Below are 20,128 nucleotides of genomic sequence, written 5' to 3'. Positions count from 1 at the left end.
ATTTCTCCCCTGCTAGAGACGCCCCGTTCTACTCAGCCGTGAAGTGGTACGCCACACAAGCTCACAGAATGGGACAGCCAAGTGCCGAAGTGCGTAGCACATAAAAATCATCTGTCCTCAGTTGCAACAATCACTACCGAGCTCCAAACTGCATCTAGAAGCAAAGTCAGCATTAGAACTATTAGTCGGGAGCTTCATGAGATGGGTTTCCATGGCCGACAAGCCTAAGATCACAATACGCAATGCCAAGCGTTGGCTGGTGGTGTAAAGTTCGCCACCATTGGACACTGGAACGTGTTCTCTGGAGTGATGAATCATACTTCCCGACCTGGCAGTCGGACGGACAAAGGAGTTGGCGGATGCCAGGAGAAAGCTACAGGCCCCCAACGCATAGTGTCAACTGTAACGTTTGGTGGAGGTGGAATAATGGTCTGGGGCTGTTTTTCATGGTTCGGGCTAGGCCCCTTCGTTCCAGTGAAGGGAAATCTTAACACTACAGCATATAATAACATTCTAGACGATTCTGTGGTTCCAACTTTGTGGCAACAGTTTGGGGGTGGCCCTTTCCTGCACAAAGCGAGGTCCATACAGAAATGGTTTGTCGAGATCAGCATGGAAGAACTTGACTGGCCTGCACAGAGCCCTGACCTCAATCAAACATCTTTTGGATGAAATGGAACGCAGACTGCGAGCCAGGCCTAATCGCCCAACCTCACTAATGCTTGTGGCTGAATGGAAACAAGTCCCCGCAGCAATGTTCCAACACCTAGTGGAAAGCCTTCCAAGAAGAGTGGGGGCTGTTACAGCAGCAGAGGAGGAACAATCTCCATATTAATGCCCATGATTTTTGAATGAGCAGGTGTCCACATACTTTTGGTCATGTATTGTACATGACCATACCTAGGAAATCCTCTGACATCAATGCATGAATTATTTATGTTCAAGTCACACATGCTTGTATCAAGTTACTGTAACAATGCTACTTTTAAGTGGTTCATGTTGATTCTGCTGTGTTGGGATCACACACAACCCTTTTCTTAATGGGCTTTATTCTGACTAGTACTGTGCAATTTCTGAAACGGGTATCTGATTAAGTCAATAGAACTGAATCGGTGGTTGTTCTACATTTTCACTCACTGTTTCTTGGATCCAAATGCAAATAACCTAAACCTGTGTGAGTATGAATCCGCATTCGTGTGCATTATTCCCACGACATGACACCATTTTCATAGCGTGAAGATTGTTTAGCCTCATGCGCACAGCAGTTTTGATTGAGTCCAGGCCTGGCTTTTGGAGCTTATGTCATCCCGCATGCCAAAGTCAACAGAATTAGTGGCAGGAAAGTAGCTTTGACAGGAAGTCAGAGGAGTGGTGGGCATGTTTGATGAAGAGGTTCGTGGCAGCGCAATTTATCACCCAACTCTGATGAGCTCATGCATGCATACCTTTCTTTCCCAGGTCTGGATCAAATACCAAGGCATGTGTTAACTCAAGGCATGTAACCTGAACTACCTGGGGCTTGAGAGTACAGATGCAAAAAGGGTGGTGAGGTTAGGTTATTCTAAAATAAGAGTATATGGATGACACCCAGTTAGATTTTTCTCTTGGAAAATCATGGCAAGATTTACCTCTAAACAATTCTTATCCAAATAGAAACATACCTAAACAATTAAGCCCTTACCACTGCACTCTATACAGACAGGGAGCTTGGTCAGGGCCCTGGTGGAGTGGTACCAGGAAAATAACCTCTCCCTCAACGTCAACAAAACGAAGGCGCTGATCGTGGACTTCAGGAAACAGCAGAGGGAGCACGCCCCTATGGGAGAACGCCGCTATCCACGTCGACGGGATCGTAGTGGAGTAGGTGGAAAGCTTCAAGTTCTTCAGTGTACACATCACTGACAATCTGAAATCGTCCACACTGACAGTGTGGTGAAGCGCAACAGCGGCTCTTCAACATCAGAAGGCTGAAGAAATTTGGCTTGGCACCTAAGACCCTCAGAAACTTTTACAGATGCACAATTGAGAGCACCCCGTTGTGCTGTATCGCCGCCTGGCACGACAACTGCACCACCCGCAACCGCAGGGCTCTCCAGAGGTGGTGCGGTCTGCACAACGCATCACCGGGGGCACACTGCCTGCCCTGCAGGACATCTACAGCACCCGATGTCACAGGAAGGCCAAAAGGATCAATCACCTGAGCCACGGCCTATTCACTCCGCTACCATCCAGAAGGCGAGGTCAGTACAGGTGCATCAAAGCTGGGACCGAAAGACTGAAAAACAGCTTCCATCTCAAGGCCATCAGACTGTTAAAATAGTCATCGCTAGCCGGCTACCAAATCAAGTTTATTTTATATAGCCCTTCGTACATCAGCTAATATCTCGAAGTGCTGTACAGAAACCCAGCCTAAAACCTCAAACAGCAAGCAATGCAGGTGTAGAAGCACGGTGGCTAGGAAAAACTCCCTAGAAAGGCCAAAACCTAGGAAGAAACCTAGAGAGGAACCAGGCTTTGAGGGGTGGCCAGTCCTCTTCTGGCTGTGCCGGGTGGAGATTATAACAGAACATGGCCAAGATGTTCAAATGTTCATAAATGACCAGCATGGTCAAATAATAATCAGGAGTAAATGTCAGTTGGCTTTTCATAGCCGATTATTAAGAGTATCTCTACCGCTCCTGCGGTCTCTAGAGAGTTGAAAACAGCAGGTCTGGGACAGGTAGCACGTCCGGTGGACAGGTCAGGGTTCCATAGCCGCAGGCAGAACAGTTGAAACTGGAACAGCAGCAAGGCCAGGTGGACTGGGGACAAGCCACCCTGCACCTTAGGCTGCTGCCCTATATACATGGAATCACTGGCCACTTAAATAATGGAACACTAGTCACATTAATAATGTTTACATACTGCTTTACTCATTTCATATGTATATACTGTATTTTATGAAAAGCCACTGCGACATTGCTCGTCCTAATATTTATATAGTTCTTAATTCCATTCTTTTAGAAGTGTGTATTGTTGTGAATTGTTAGATACTCCTCCACTGTTGGAGCTAGGAACACAAGCATTTCGCTACACTTGCAATAACATCTGCTAAATACGTGTATGTGACAAATACAATTTTATTTGATTTAGACGTCATTGGCGCTCATGCCTAGAATGTCTCCTATGTCAAATCCTTTTATCAGAAAATACAAAATCTTAACCAATTGAAAGTCTAGATTTGACTTCCAAGGAACAGCAGATGGGAGACAAAAGAACAGCCAAACTGAAAGACAGAATTGAGGTCAAAGTAGAAAATAAAGGCTTCGTCATGGGAACTTGTTGTTCCCAAAAGGGTTTCAAATTTAACAGAGGGTGTTAAAAGCTAAGTAAACCTGGCCTGCGGAGGGCCCGTAGAGGGGGTGTAACAATGGTACTCGCCAGACATGGAGCTGTGCCACCAGGAACCAGGAGTTGAGCGTGTCGGGGAGGGAGCATTCTGTGGACGGAGAGATCAGAGGGGCGTGTCAGCCAAGACCGGCTTACATTCCATCCCCCCCACCCGCTAAAGAAAACAGCCTAACCAGCCTGAAAAGTGTCACATTAATCTTTCAGGTTGCCAATGAAAGGGTCCCTTTAGGCACTTGGGCAGTCTTGTTGATGTGAAGTTACTCTGGGTCGATAAGCCCAAGCAGCCCTTCCCTCCATCCATCCATGGGACTGGTAAGGTCCACACGGCCATTGTTCTCAAAGACATGGAAATGTACTCAGACTGGCACAACTACATCTCAGTCATAGATTACTAACCTGTCAATGACTTATGAAATCAATTGCTTATGTTCAATTAATTATCAACAAAGACCTGTTGGCATCTGGCTGGAATAATAGGCTACCTCAGGTGATGCACTCTATAGAAGGAATTAACTACATAGAAGGAATCTGAATATATATAGGTAAATACTTACTTTCAAAAAATTCATCATAGTTGATTCTCTCCACACAGCATGTGTACATGCGCAAGGCAGCAATCTTGATTTTCTGCAAAAACAGACCGTAGCAATAAGTTGATAAGACAACAAAGACCTAAAGAGTATCCCACACCTTAACACTTTCCTTTTAACTTCTCCAAAATATAAACCAAAGTTCACACATAAGAAAAGCAGAGGGCTTTGGCCCAGGGTGGGTGGTGGCATAAGAAGAGCGGATTGTGAATCATGGGTAAATCTCTCTCCGTCCGGGCATTCTGGGTAAGCTTGGCGCTGGCATGGGAGGCCCTCTGAGCGCAGCCTCAGCTGCTGTGCACACGAGTCAACGTTCATTTAGGAACTCTGCTGCTACCCACTCACAGTACAGCAGTGGCTATGGTTTGTAGTTGGTATGCCTTTGCATTCCCTAAGGCTTTTGATACCAAACCAATTTAAACCGTAAGACACGGTTCAGAGGAAGGCTTTTCAAGCTGATCTAAATGAAGCTACCTTGTGCTGTTTTAAGACCCTGTAGCAGTTGTGACAAAGGCCATGTGCAAATTGAGCATTAGTGCAGACAAGAGGTAAATGACAGCTCTGATTTAAAAAAGGGGCAATCTGCAGTTGCTACATCCATTTTCGGACTTATAAATGAATACTATATACCCATTGATTCTTGAAGAATATAAGTTATAAATGCCTCTCCAATGTTTGTAAACAAAGTCAATGTATATAAACACCAGATAGCCTCAAAACATTGTTAAAACCGGGGGTTGGAACCGAAGAGCCATACTGTTCTGGAACAGAAGCGTTATTTTAAAAGCATGAGTACCGGTTAATGACGTTCTTTTACGTTCCAGGCATTTTTTTAAAATCTAGACCCACAAAAAAAAAAAAAAAAATGTGTCTACGCAAAGGCATAACTCTGTCAGAAACTTATTTCAGTGTCTGCCTGCAAGCTGGAAATCTTTGCCAGCGTGTATGCGTATTTAGGCTACCTGCCCCTCCCAAGCCACTATACTGACGTTACAAACTTGATTCAGAAGATAGGGAGAGATTTTTTTATTAGCTAGAGGAATGGTTTAACTTTTTCAACGCTAGTCAACGATACTATAGGCCTAGTTATCACATTTCACGTTGGATTTATTAACTACAAAAAAGGTAAGATGTGTTTTTAATTCTGGTGCCGCTCTGAACAAATAAGCTTATTAGCTAGCTAGCTCAAAGGACAGTCAAAGTTCCTCCATAGATGAAGCTCCTCCTAGGGTTCAGAACTTTATTTTGCTGGTCGGAACAGTGGAACACACAAAAAAAAAAGTGTTTCTGTTCAGAACCAAACGATTGAAAAATAAACTTGGGTTCCAGCCCCTGGTTAAAAATATAAAATGTTCATATCATGGCAGGTCAGTCTGTATCCATAGTTCTATGAATTTACATTTCTCCAGCCCCATCCCTCAGCGCTTCACCCCGAACAGGGGAGGGGAGGGCGCTTTCTTCTGGTTTCAACTGTTGATTACCACTTTAAAACACCATCCTCCGATACTCCCTACACACTTGTAGAAATCTGAGTGGATAGGATAGGTGTAATATGACAAAACTTCAGAGGGCAAGGTGGGGCTATTACCATATTGCTAAGGCTATACCTTATAGCTTTTCTGTCCTTGTAACATGGCCAGAAAAACATCTCAAGGACCCATTTAAAGTCTAGGGCCCAGCCCAGAGTTACCAACATTAGGAACCAGACCTAGCTTTTTTATATATATATTTTTTTACCTTTCACATACACACATTCACATTCACATAGATGGGCGGGGCTCGCCGGTTTCTATCGGTTCCATAGCAACAGGGAAGCTCAATCAAAGTATTTATAATGATTTCCAATGGTAGGCTATTTGAACCCAGGTCTGGGCCCAACCCAAGAGAGGGTGGTTTCAGAATGCATTGTCACCCCTAACCCATAGGAGGTACTTGGGCTAGTCCACAGGGAAGATTCCTGGTTCACCACAGGGTTAATGCTCCCCTGTTGGGATTCATAAGCCTCATATCCCCATGTAACCAGGATGGACATTTAAGTGCCAGTCCTGTCTTTAGAGATGGGAATGTGTGCGTTCAATGTGACAGGCATTTGTTACACATTTGTTACACATTGTTACACACAAATTAACGATAGGTCTAAAACAACGAGCGAGTTGCAACAACTCCCATTTCGGCGACACATACTTTTGGATGCATCTCGTGTGTACATGTTGGTTGAAATGCTATCCTTCACAAGTGAACCTCGATGCATTATTGAACATGACATCCTACATATAGATTAAAGTGTGAGCTGATAAATCAGAGAGGTTACTTGTGAGAGACCTAAAGTAACGCTGTATGAAGAACTGCAGTGGATGGACATTTGAGTGGTTTGGTGAACGCTAGAGGCACTTACCCATTTGTTGTATTTGAGAGGTCCTGTGAAGCCCATGGCCTCGATGAGCTTGGTGAAGGCCCCCACCTCCTCTTCCATGGCCATCTGTGGGGTTTCTTTCACATTAAAGAGCTGGGAATGGAGGGACAAGAGGGAAGAGCCTTGACGCATGATATCAGCTTGAAAGGTAGCCCAGTAAGCCTACTACAGACACTGACTAGGGATGTGCGGATCAGCGCACATCAAAACCACAACTGTCCGCAATTTCAAAAGAACTGATCCGGCACCTGCCCGTCTTGATGTGATACAGTAAGGGACCCGCAACCTGTAAATTCAAAATGCATCTATTAAATATCTCAGAAAACGCATTTAAAATGTCAAACATGCAACAATAATGGCTTATTTTAGCATGTAGACTAAGCATTAACAGCTAACCAGTGATAGGCTACTTTTTCCAACCTGCTAATAAACTCAGCAAAAAAAGAAAGTCCTCACTGTCAACTGCGTTTATTTTCAGCAAACTTAACATATGTAAATATTTGTATGAACATAAGATTCAACAACTCAAACAAACTGAACAAGTTCCACAGACATGTGACTAACAGAAATGGAATAATGTGTCCCTGAACAAAAGGGGGACGGTTAAAATCAAAAGTAACAGTCAATGCAGCTGGTGGCCACACCAGATACTAAGTACTGTAGCGCATCTCCTCATGGACTGCACCAGATTTGCCAGTTCTTACTGTGAGATGTTACCCCACTCTTCCACCTGCAAGTTCCCAGACATTTCTGGGGGGGGAAATGACCCTAGCCCTCACCCTCCAATCCAACAGGTCCCAGACGTGCTCAATGGGATTGAGATGCGGGCTCGTCGCTGGCCATGGCAGAACACTGACATTCCTGTCTTTCAGGAAATCACGCACAGACGAGTAGTATGGCAGGTGGCATTGTCATGCTGGAGAGTCATGTCAGGATGAGCCTGCAGGAAGGGTACCACATGAGGGAGGATGTCTTCCCTGTAACGCACAGCGTTGAGATTGCCTGCAAAGACAACAAGCTCAGTCCGATGATGCTGTGACACACCTCCCCAGACCATGACAAACCCTCCACCTCCAAATCGATCCCACTCCAGAGTACAGGCCTTGGTGTAACGCTCATTCCGTCGACAATAAACGCAAATCCAACCATCACCCCTGGTGAGAGACAAAACCACGACTCGTCAGTGAAGAGCACTTTTTGCCAGTCCTGTCTGGTCCAGCGACAGTGGGTTAGTGCCCATAGGCGACATTGTTGCCAGTGATGTCTGGTGAGGACCTGCCATACAACAGGCCTACAAGCCCTCAGTCCAGCCTCTCTCAGCCTATTGCGGACAGTCTGAGCACTGATGGAGGGATTGTGCATTCCTGGTGTAACTCGGGCAGTTGTTGCCATCCTGTACCTGTCTTGCAGGTGTGATGTTCGGATGTACCGATCCTGTGCAGATGTTACATGTGGTCTGCCACTGTGAGGATGATCAGCTGTCCATCCTGTCTCCCTGTAGCGCTGTCTTAGGCGTCTCACAATAAGGACATTGTAATTTATTTCCCTGGCCACATCTGCAGTCTTCATCCCTTCTTGCAGCATGTCTAAGGCACGTTCACGCAGATGAGCAGGGACCCTGGGCATCTTTCTTTTGGTGTTTTGAGTCAGTAGAAAAGCCTCTTTAGTGTCCTAAGTTTTCAAAACTGTGACCTTAATGCCTACCGTCTGCAAGCTGTTAGTGTTTTAATGACCGTTCCACAGGTGCATGTTCATTAATTGTTTATGGTTCATTGAAATCAAATCAAATCAAATTTTATTAGTCACATACACATGGTTAGCAGATGTTAATGCGAGTGTAGCGAAATGCTTGTGCTTCTAGTTCCGACAATGCAGTAATAACCAACAAGTAATCTAACCTAACAATTCCACAACTACTACCTTACACACACACACAAGTGTAAAGGGATAAAGAATATGTACATAAAGATATATGAATGAGTGGTGGTACAGAACGGCATGGCAGATGCAGTAGATGGTATAGAGTACGGTATATACATATGAGATGAGTACTGTAGGGTATGTAAACATAAAGTGGCATAGTTTAAAGTGGCTAGTGGTACATGTATTACATAAAGATGGCAAGATGCAGTAGATGATATAGAGTACAGTATATACATATGAGATGGGTAATGTAGGGTATGTAAACATTATATTAAGTGGCATTGTTTAAAGTGGCTAGTGGTACATTTTTACATAATTTCCATCAATTCCCATTTTTAAAGTGGCTGGAGTTGAGTCAGTATGTTGGCAGCGGCCGCTAAATGTTAGTGGTGGCTGTTTAACAGTCTGATGGCCTTGAGATAGAAGCTGTTTTTCAGTCTCTCGGTCCCTGCTTTGATGCACCTGTACTGACCTCGCCTTCTGGATGATAGCGGGGTGAACAGGCAGTGGCTTGGGTGGTTGTTGTCCTTGATGATCTTTATGGCCTTCCTGTGACATCGGGTGGTGTAGGTGTCCTGGAGGGCAGGTAGTTTGCCCCTGGTGATGCGTTCTGCAGACCTCACTACCCTCTGGAGAGCCTTACGGTTGTGGGCGGAGCAGTTGCCGTACCAGGCGGTGATACAGCCCGACAGGATGCTCTCGATTGTGCATCTGTAGAAGTTTGTGAGTGCTTTTGGTGACAAGCCGAATTTCTTCAGCCTCCTGAGGTTGAAGAGGCGCTGCTGCGCCTTCTTCACAACGCTGTCTGTGTGGGTGGACCAATTCAGTTTGTCCGTGATGTGTACACCGAGGAACTTAAAACTTTCCACCTTCTCCACTACTGACCCGTCGATGTGGATAGGGGGGTGCTCCCTCTGCTGTTTCCTGAAGTCCACAATCATCTCCTTTGTTTTGTTGACGTTGAGTGTGAGGTTATTTTCCTGACACCACACTCCGAGGGCCCTCACCTCCTCCCTGTAGGCCCTGTGTGTTGTTATGATGATCACACCACTTCTCGTTAATCATAAGGCATACCCCCCCGCCCCTCTTCTTACCGGAAAGATGTTTGTTTCTGTCGGCGCGATGCATGAAGAAACCAGCTGGCTGCACCGACTCCGTTAGCGTCCCTTGAGTTAACCATGTTTCCGTGAAGCAGAGCACGTTGCAATCCCTGATGTCTCTCTGGAATGCTACCCGTGCTCGGATTTCATCAACCTTATTGTCAAGAGACTGGACATTGGCGAGTAGTATGCTAGGGAGTGGAGCGCGATGTGCCCGTCTCCGAAGCCTGACCACGAGACCGCCTCGTTTGCCCCTTTTTCGGCGTCGCACAGGGTCGCCGGCTGGGATCAGATCCATTGTATTGGGTGGAAGGCAAAACACTGGATCCGTTTCGGGAAAGTCATATTCCTGGTAGGAACGATGATGAGTTGACGTTAATCGTATATTCAGTAGTTCCTCCCGACTGTATGTAATGAAACCTAAGATTACCTGGGGTACCGATGTAAGAAATAACACAAAAAAACTAAAAACTGCATATTTTCCAAGGAACGCGAAGCGAGGCGGCCATCTCTTTTCGGCGCCGGAAGAGCAGCATGAGAACAGCATGGGAACAGTGTTTATGGATTTCTACGAATTATCTTTGAAAGACAGGGTCCTGAAAAAGGGACGTTTAATTTTTTGCTGAGTTAAGCATTGAAAAAGTTAATCCATTCTTCTCTAGCTAATAAAAAAAAAAATCTATCTTCTGAATCACACTTGTAATGTCAGTACAGTAGCCTATGCTTGCACTGGCAAAGATCTCAGCTTGCAGCCAGACACTAGAATAAGTTTCTGAGTGGCAGAGAGGGCTTTGCCTGGAACATTATTGCGTTTTTTTGTGGGACTAGAACAAAAATGCCTGGAACGTAAAATAACATTAACCGGAACTGATGCTTTTAAAATAACATCCGTTTTAGTATAGTGTGGATCATTTTTGTTCCTAGTTCTGTTTCTGTTCTTTCAAAAATGTATTTATTAGTTCGGTTCCCTGAACCAGTTCCAATCCCTGGTTAAAACAGTGTACAGGTAGTGTGTATTTTGCGAAATAATTGATTGTGATACGCAAGTAGAGGGATTTATGTTTCTAGAACAGTAACGCAATTGAGAATCGATTCACGTTTTTATGGAGTATTTGGCCATTTTGCCTCCCAGAGCCAATTCTTCTTTTAAACAGAACATTAGGCTCCTTTAGTTCAATATTGGGCTAACTTAGGCTTTGGCTAGACTGAAAATACGATCAGTGAAGGCACATTTTCTGTAGTTCCAACCTTGATGCGAGTCATGGTGGTTAGCACATACCTGTGAAGTGCTGTGAAGAGTCCGGCATTGTGTCTGGGACGGAGAGGTTGCGGCGAACAACCGGCAAGCAATTAAAGCTCTTCCAAGACAGGCCTCTTGCTCTAATGCCTTAAACAATGACAGAATAAACATGGCATTAGGTAAAATCCAATAAAAAAGGTACTGAGATGCAGTTAGGCCTACTTACCAACATATTTGGGAGTGGATGTACCATGCAATTATATACATTTTACAAAGAAAAAAATATGTGCATGTGTCCATGGTAGGCTAAAAGTTCTCATAAAGCTTTTAAGTTTTGCTGAACTATCATAGCTACCTGCAGGGACGTCGCTAGACCCATTTTAGGGGGGCTTCAGGGGAGGCTGCTGCATGCGCTGGTGACAGTTAGGTCTACTTGTATCTAACATTTAACGTTAACTACTACTGCTGTGACTGCTAGCTAACAGTAAACTGACAGGACAGATTCATGCAGATAGGCTACGATGTGAATTTGTGGTAAGTTAGAACAGAGAGAGAGAATATTCACTACTATAGACTACTTCTGGTTGTCTCGAAAGAGCTAAGCTACCTGTATACCAATAACATTTTGTATTGCTGTCGTTGTGATCTTAGAAACCTGACTTGGCCTCTGGGTTTTGTGAAGTGTATACGAGTTAGTTAACTTACTGCGGACTGTTCTGCAGCAAAAAAAGATGAAGCAGCCTACCACGGCATATTGTGTAATCATCTCTAGAAGTTTTACACAGAAAGGCAAGGAGATAAGAGTACAATTTAGGAAGAATATTGAAATAAGTTAATGACACCCAAGTTCACCTGGGTTGGAGGTAATGCTAGCTGACATTGGCTAACGTTAGCTCTAGTTTTTCTTATGTTTTTGGAACATTCAATAGAGTAAGCCTACAATCTATTATTCATGTTCCAATCTGACAAGTGAGCGCAATTTGGTTGGCACTGGAGTTATTTTATTTGGCAACCAATACAGAAAATGTTGCGACTTGACAGTTAGCTAAGCTAGCTAGCTAGCTATAGCCTTCATGTGAGCAAGCCTTACATTACCTTGCCGAAGGTGACTCTGGATGCCGACGTATTTATTATGTTCCTCACAGCGGCCTGCAATGGTCGCCGATACATGACTCCGCCAAAAGTTACAATATTTAACCTACGTATTGAAACCAAGAAGCTGGAAACAGATTGTTTTTCAATTAAATCTTCACGTTTTGTAACACTGGCCCTCCTTCTTCTTTGGGATTTGGTTGGTGGATCGCATCCAACTTTTAGGTGCATACACTGCCACCTAATGTACTGGCGTGTGAGGCCCTTCACGGCCTACATGGGTAACTGCAACTTCGGGCACTTTGGCGTTGCAGGCTTTCATAATTAAAATGTATTGAAACACAATTTTACAAGTATTATAATTGTCTTTGATTTGTCTAGAAGCAATATCTGATAATAGCTGCGATCGTACGATTCAGGTATGTATATATTTTTGTAAATTTTTCTCAGACACCCATAGACAAATGTCATTTCTGTCAAGGCATTAAACATCATCGTACAATTCATTTATAACACATTTCTTATACATGTGTACATGAACGTGTATTGAATATTATTTTAAGTGATTTTTAAGGTTTTCCTAATATTAACAACTCACCACGACGCCTGAATGTATAAACTTGCCTTCATGACGACTGAAAACATTTATCATGAAAAATAAGATATTTCCACCCAACTTTTTTGTGAGATCATAATAACAACCATATAATGTCCTTATCTAAATGTAAATTATATACTAATTTACCTCAAAAATATCAGTGTGGTGGAAATGACCAGGTGTGGTGGAAATGACATCTATGTTAAAAAGTATGAAAAAAATATTTTATTGCTGTCACGCCCTGACCATAGTTTGCGTTGTATGTTTCTATGTTTTGTTTGGTCAGGGTGTGATATGAGTGGGCATTCTATGTTGTATGTCTAGTTTGTCTGTTTCTATGTGTTTGGCCTGATATGGTTCTCAATCAGAGGCAGGTGTTAGTTGTTGTCTCTGATTGGGAGCCATATTTAGGTAGCCTGTTTTGTCTTTGTGGGTGATTGTTCCTGTATTGTTACCATACGGGACTTTGTTGGTTTTGTTCAGTGTTTCTATTTGCTTTATTAAAGTATGGAAACATACCACGCTGCGCATTGGTCCTCCGATCCTTCCTACTACTCCTCCTCAGAAGAGGAGGAAGACGAGCGTTACAATTGCAAACATTTTGAACAACCATTTTTAAACATGTAATTAACATAAGACAAAGTAAGATTCCAAAAGTAACCGATGGGCAGAGCTCAAGGAAGTAGGCCAGTGTTTTTGAGAGATGGGCCCAGATACTGTAGTAGAGGGGTCGTCTGCATAGAAGAGCTCAGTGAGTAAAGTGAAACTGTATCCTTTGTAGTATATCCAACACAGGTGTGGAGGGTCACCTGCTTATGAGAATCACCAAAGTGAACTGCCAGGATTTCTCTGGTGAATTTACACAGGTAGTTCTCTGCAAAGCAATTTGCACAATGATCTCTTTCCGCAGATTCTCTTTTAATTCTCTCAGTTTGGAGTATTTGTGTCGAATGGTGTACACGTGTTGACCCAACTTCTCATTCAATCCTTTTGAGAAGTCCTCCAGTAGAATATGCAGTGTGCCACACACCCACATTTTATTTTACTGTACAGTGAACTTCACCATGTTTCCCTCTTTGTTTTTCTTCTCTCTCTTCTGGTTTTTCTCAGCACAAAGACTCAATAAGGTTTGTGGTATTTTAGTTTGTCCTCTATGATCTGGAGGTTGGCGTGGGATTTGCGAAAGCATGTGTCCCTATCCTGGACTGCTGGCTTGACAAAACAAAAAAGACTGCGTTTTGCAGAATTCATAGTAGACATTTCAATCTCTGAATATTCCCTCCTAAACTTCTGATAAAAGGTTCTGAATTGTGCCATTCAAGATGCGCTTCTGCTTTTTTATTTTTTTTCTCATTAGTGTATCCTTTTGCCCTTTTGTTGCTCTATTGTTGTCATCACGTTCATATCATCTAGTGATATTCTCTTCTGTGGCTATGCTAATTCTGTTACACTGCTTTTTCCTGGAGTATTGAAGACTTGTTGGCCTGTATTGATTTGCCCTAATTACTTTTGCTGAAAATCCAAATTCTCTGTTTGCGGCTTTGACCAGGCCATACTTTCTCAGGATGTTGCCTCTGAACAATTTTGAAGCCACTTGTTTGTCCTTGGCACTGCACATTTTTAAAAAGCTTTTCAGCATTGATGGCATTTTGATACAATAAAATACTTCTCAAGTTCTTCAGAGTACCCTTCATTTGCTGTTTTGTCTTTGGGGAATCTTGTAATGACCGACGCTGGAGATGAGAAGCAGGTACAGGGAGTCAACATTTGTTCAGGAACAGACGGGTAACAAAACAGGAACAGCGTCAGCACACGGGTAAACAACGACAGACGACAATTAATGCTGAAACAGGGAACAGAGCGGAGAACCAGACAGATATTGAGGAGGTAATGACAGAGGTTATTGAGTCCAGGTGAGTCCAATAATCACTGGTGCGCGTGACGGGGGAAGCAGGTGTGCATAATGATGGTAGCAGGAGTGCATAATGCTGGGGAGCCTGGCGCCTTCGAGTGCCAGGGAAGGGGAGCGGGAGCAGGCGTGACAGATCTTGTCTCTCCATTTTCTTCATCAGTTGACCTTGTTTGTATTTCTCAGCTTTCCGTAAAGCTTTATCAAGTTTGACATTTTTCATGCAAAGATCTCTGTATGTTTTTGAGCGACCTCTTCCAACCTTTTTCCTTCCAGCAAGTATTCGACTTCTCATTGTTGTTGCAGACGATGAGGAAGTGGTATCAGGACTTGCATCAGGGGTAGGTAAGTTAGGGGCAGGTATGTTGTCCTCATGTTCTGGCTGCAAGTCATCTGGTGACTGAGGTGGTGTGTTGCCTGATAGGTAGGTCTCCATTGCAACTGTGGTCTTTAAAGTCTGTCTTCTATTCCATTGGTTGCATTTCCATTGCCTTCTCTTGCCTCTTTGTTCTCGCTTTGTAAGCTCAGAGATAGATTTCACTTCTCCCTTCTCTTTTGTCTTCCAGTATCTCTCCCATTATTTTTGCAGATGTTCCTGGTATCGTATTTATTTAATATGTCTGTGACCTCTGTGCTGTTTTATGTGGCATATTCTAAAAACAAATTAAAATACTTGAAACACCATTATTAATGAGGAATTTGCCCTCTAGTGGAAATGACACCACTACCAAAGGACAGGTATATTTTGTGTAAAGAAAATTACGGGCATACTCACAATAAATATTGATATAGCTTTTACTTAATTGACTCTCTCTAGTGAATACATAATATAAGGTTTAATTCATGTTTTCTCATAGTAAAACATAGTAGAAGCTCAAAAGTCTGGGTCAGGGACAAGGGCAATTGAGGTATAAAATGCATCTGAAAGTAGCTCAAATACTTGAGAGAGGTGTTAAAAAATCCTTGGTGATTGCAGTTTGACCTTAACATATAAAGAATAAAAGCGGGGGTTTTTTAAATCCCAAAAATTAACCCAGTGCACATAGTTGCAGAATCACCCACCTACATTATATTCTTCGATACAATAATACAAAATTGGGGGAAAGGAAAATTACCCTACCACCTATTAGCCCCCTCTAAAAAACACATCACCCATTCCGCTATTTAACCCTACCTAGTACGTAGTCCTACTCCAGACCAACAGTCTGAGAGGGCATGTCACTCAACACCCCCTGCAGCTGTTCTGCAATAAATCTTCACAATCCCAAGTACATCTCTGCCGCTACAACCTCTATTTTCTGTGACTTTAGACTCATTTCTGCACTACAATTAACAACCATGGCTATAGATGCTAAAAAGCCCAGCTTACTGAAGCACATATTCTTCATAGCACTCTCTCTTGTTCTCTGCCTACTCACAGGAATCCTTGGGGCGGCAGGTAGCCTAGTGGTTAGAGCGTTGGACTAGTAACATAAAGGTTGCAAGATTGAATCCCCGAGCTGACAAGGTAAAAATATGTTGTTCTGCCCCTGAACAAGGCAGTTAACCCAGTGTTCCTAGGCCGTCATTGAAGATAAGAATTTGTTCTTAACTGACTTGCTTGGTTAAATGAAGGTAAAAAAAATAATTACAAAAAAAAGGTATATTTTCTGAGTAATTGAAATAGACTCGCTTTCATCAGACTGCTCACTCAAAAAAAAGCTTCAAACTGTAACTAGTGCCTGCAACCTGGATCAGGTTATCAGTCAACCTACCAGGGTAGTTACAAACAGCACAGGAATGAAATCAACATGTATTGATTACATCTTTACTAATGGTGCAGAAATTTGCTAGTATCAAAGCCATCAGATGTAGTGATCACAATATAGTAGCCATATCTATGAAAACCAAAGTTCCAAAGGCTGGGCCTAATATAGTGTATAAGCGGACATACAATATGTTTGTAGTGATTCCTATGTTTTGATGTAAAGAATATTTGTTGTTCCGTGGTGTGTAATGAGGAGAAACAGCATATCCCAGATATCTAATAAGCAGATATTACTTAAATATTTTTTTAATTGGCAAGATTAGCAAATTTATGCATGACAGCAACAAACTCTGACACTACACATCAAAGTACATCTGACCATATTATGAAAGACAAGCATTGTCATTTTGAATTCCGTGAAGTGAGTGTGGAAGAGGTGAAAAAGTATTGTTGTCTATCATCAATGACAAGCCACCCGGGGTCTGACAGCTTGGATGTAAAATTACTAAGGATAATAGCAGACAATATTGCCAATCCCATGCGCCCCATCTTCAATTTAAGCCTATAACAAAGTTTGTGCCCTCAGGCCTGGTGGGAAGCAAAAGTAATTCTACTACCGAATATTAAAGCCCTCTTTACTGGCTCAAATAGCCAACCAATCAGCCGGTTACCAACTCTTAGTAAACATTTGGGGAAAAAATAGTTTGACCAGATACAATGCAATTTTACAGTAATCAAATTGACAGACTTATTGTTGTAGTCTTGATTTTATACCTTTCAGTGTCCCTTGCTGGTTTCTGTCATACAATCTTGTTGTGCTCCACATCCGCAATGTGTATTCACTCCCACGTGCTTGTGTACCCAAAATGCCACTGCTGGAAGGACTCTAGATAGCCTGTTTTACAAAGAGAAAATGATAAAAGAGAAAAGGGGTAGTGTTACGCGGAGTGGAACAGGGGAACCCAAGAGCAGATTCAGACGAGGATACTGGAATGAAGTAACCAAGGTATTTATTGAACCCCAGGGTGGAGATGGAGTGCAGGTCAGGGGAAACTCGGGTGAGTTGCTGGAAACCAGGTGCTGAGGCGAGAGGGTTTGAGACAGGGTACGCAGGTCCGGAGGGGAATCCAAGGGGGTAATAGTGTGGGGAATCCAGGACAGAGTAGCATGAGGACGAGCCGTGAGACAGGGACCAGAGTCAGAGCGGGCAGAATAAACAGAGATTACGTTCCGGCAGTGTGGAAGTGGCAGGGCTGAGTATTTGTAGAGGTCTTGATTATGGAACAGGTTTCAGCTGGTGGGGATCTGCTCTGACTCCAGCACACCTGTCTCCGCCCACACAGTCACACACGTAGAGAGAGAGAGAGTACTGGGGGAGTGGCGGCAGGTCAAGGAGACACAGGATGAGCAGTAGAGGGCGTTGCAGGAGCAGGTGTGACAGGTAGACTAAATTGATTACATGGTCTGGAAGGTAGTCTGTGGTCTCACTCCTTACACGGAACCCAAACCGTCTGCGAGCGTGCGCCATCATGCGCTATCGTGTGCAAATGTATTTTGTCCCCCTACACCAAACGCAATCACGACACGCAGGTTAAAATATCAAAACAAAACATGTATGGCAATTTAGCTAGTTAGCTTGCACTTGCTAGCTAATTTGTCCTATTTAGCTAGCTTGCTGTTGCTAGCTAATTTGTCCTGGGATATAAACATTGAGTTGTTATTTTACCTGAATTGCACGAGGTCCTCTACTCTGACAAATTAATCCACACATAAAACGGCCAACCGAATCGTTTCTAGTCATCTCTCCTCCTTCCAGGCTTTTTCATCGTTGAACTTATATGGTGATCGCATCTAAACTTTAATAGTATTACCACGACAACCGGCAAAACAGTTCGTCTTTCAATCACCCACGTGGGCATAACCAATGAGGAGATGGCATGTGGGTACCTGCTTCTATAAACCAATGAGGAGATGGGAGAGGCAGGACTTTCAGCGCGATCTGCATCAGAAATAGGAATGACTTCTATTTTAGCCCTTGGTAACGCAGATGCTTGTTGACGCGCACGAGCAGTGTGGGTGCAATAATTGAATAACATGGATTTCTAAATTTATTTTGCGACGCTCGCGCACGCGACGTGTCCGGTCTGGTCAGCATGTTAGGCTACCTGTAATCCCATAATACAAAACCATACAAACACGACCCAATTCATGTTTATGCCATGCTTACTGTAAATTGAGCTATCTTAGCAATCAGTTTGTATTTTTGCCAACTTACCTTCACCTTGTGCAGAGCTAGGGGTTAGAAGCACATGCTGGTGGAATCAGATTCTGTACCACCTACAGTACAACAAAATACACAATTTAACTACCCCACTTAGCCAGTCTAATACAGATCAATACACTATCTTAGCACACCTAACATAGACATGTCAATATTGTCAGCTTGCTGTTATCTAGCCAATGTCACTAAATTGGCAGCAAGATTTCTAGCCAACTGAGAACCAACTACAGACGATTTATACACATTCATACCAACACACAACTAGCTCGAAAATTCTAATTTATGTAACGGAGTGTTTTCCAGACAAGGGTGGAATAGATGGCTACCAATAGTTACAGGGGATGAATGAGCCAATTGGAAGCTGGGGATGATTGTGGACATGATGGTATGAGGGCCAGATTGGGAATTTAGCCTGGACACCAAGGTTAACACCCCTACTCTTACGAAGTGCCATGGGATCTTTAGTGACCACAGAGAGTCAGGATACCCATTTAACATCCCATCCAAAAGACAGCACCCTACATAGGGTAATGTTCACAATCACTGCCCTAGGGAATATATATATCTATATTTTAGACCAGAGTAAAGAGTGCCTCCTACTGGTCCTCCAACACAACTTCCAGCAGCATCTGATCTCCCATTCAGGACCAACCCTGCTTAGCTTCAGAGGCTAGCCAGCAGTGTGATGAAGGGTGGTATGCTGCTGGACTAAATAACTTTAGTCAAAGATAGAATGAACAAACATGTTTACTCTGCTAAATGTAGCAACCAGTCTAGCAGTGACTACCATGGCATAGGCAAAATAGATTCTTTGTATTTATTATGGATCCCCATTAGCTGCTGCCAAAGCAGCAGCTACTCTTCCTGGGGTCCAGCAAAATGAAGGCAGTTTATATCCAAAAGTGTGTATCCAAAACATAGCTAGCTAGCAATAGGATTTAACTGATGGCTTTCAGAGTTTAATACATGATTGTAACATTAACATACCTAGTCAAGCTAGGCTAGCAAGCCAGCTAACTTTAGGTTACCTCTAATCGAGAATCTTCCATTTTGTTGTGAAGGAAAAAATATATGGTATCACATCATTTCTCAGCTGTCGTCAAAAAGGATTCCCCATCAGTTCAGACTGAAAATCTTTCTGATAATCTTTGTTCACCGTAAGCATCATTCTTGATAGCAGAAATCAAATCAAATGTTTTTATAAAGCCCTTCTTACATCAGCTGATATCTCAAAGTGCTGTACAGAAACCCAGCCTAAAACCCCAAACAGCAAGCAATGCAGGTGTAGAGGCATGGTGGCTAGGAAAAACTCCCTAAAAAGGCCAGGACCTAGGAAGAAACCTAGAGAGGAACCATGGCTATGAGGGGTGGCCAGTCCTCTTCTGGCTGTACCAGGTGGAGATTATAACAGAACATGGCCAAGATGTTCAAATGTTCATAGATTACCAGCAGGGTCAAATAATAATAATCACAGTGGTTGTCGAGGGTGCAACAGGTCAGCACCTCAGGAGTAAATGTCAGTTGGCTTTTCATAGCCGATCATTCAGAGTATCTCTACCGCTCCTGCTGTCTCTAGAGAGTTGAAAACAGCAGGTCTGGAACAGGTAGCACGTCTGGTGAACAGGTCAGGGTCCCATAGCCGCAAGCAGAACAGTTGAAACTGGAGCAGCAGCACGGCCAGGTGGACTAGGGACAGCAAGGAGTCATCAGGCCAGGTAGTCCTGAGCCATGGTCCTAGGGCTCAGGTCCTCCGAGAAAGAAAGAATTAGAGAGAGCATACTTAAATTCACACAGGACACCGGATAAGACAGGAGAAATACTCCAGATATAATAGACTGACCCTAG

General features: G+C 43.4%; 1 protein-coding gene across 1 annotated transcript in view; it reads right to left on the bottom strand.

Moving 5' to 3' along the window:
* Positions 1-11,962, bottom strand: part of uqcc1 (ubiquinol-cytochrome c reductase complex assembly factor 1) — a 37,868-nt gene extending 25,906 nt beyond the window's left edge. Inside the window, exons 1-5 of the mRNA XM_071334647.1 lie at positions 11,752-11,962; positions 10,696-10,803; positions 6,376-6,486; positions 3,945-4,017; positions 3,421-3,478 (exon numbers count right to left, since the gene is read on the bottom strand). Of these exons, the coding sequence (XP_071190748.1) occupies positions 3,421-3,478; positions 3,945-4,017; positions 6,376-6,486; positions 10,696-10,803; positions 11,752-11,826 (425 nt within the window). The 5' untranslated portion in view covers positions 11,827-11,962. The remainder of the gene's footprint in view (positions 1-3,420; positions 3,479-3,944; positions 4,018-6,375; positions 6,487-10,695; positions 10,804-11,751) is intronic.
* Between the last annotated feature and the right edge of the window lie 8,166 nt (positions 11,963-20,128).

This window comes from Salvelinus alpinus, chromosome 12, assembly GCF_045679555.1.
Source record: "Salvelinus alpinus chromosome 12, SLU_Salpinus.1, whole genome shotgun sequence".
In the NCBI taxonomy this organism is placed as follows: Eukaryota; Metazoa; Chordata; class Actinopteri; order Salmoniformes; family Salmonidae; genus Salvelinus; species Salvelinus alpinus.
Note: the sequence above shows the minus strand (reverse complement) of the source record. Positions and strands in the feature narration are given on the sequence as shown.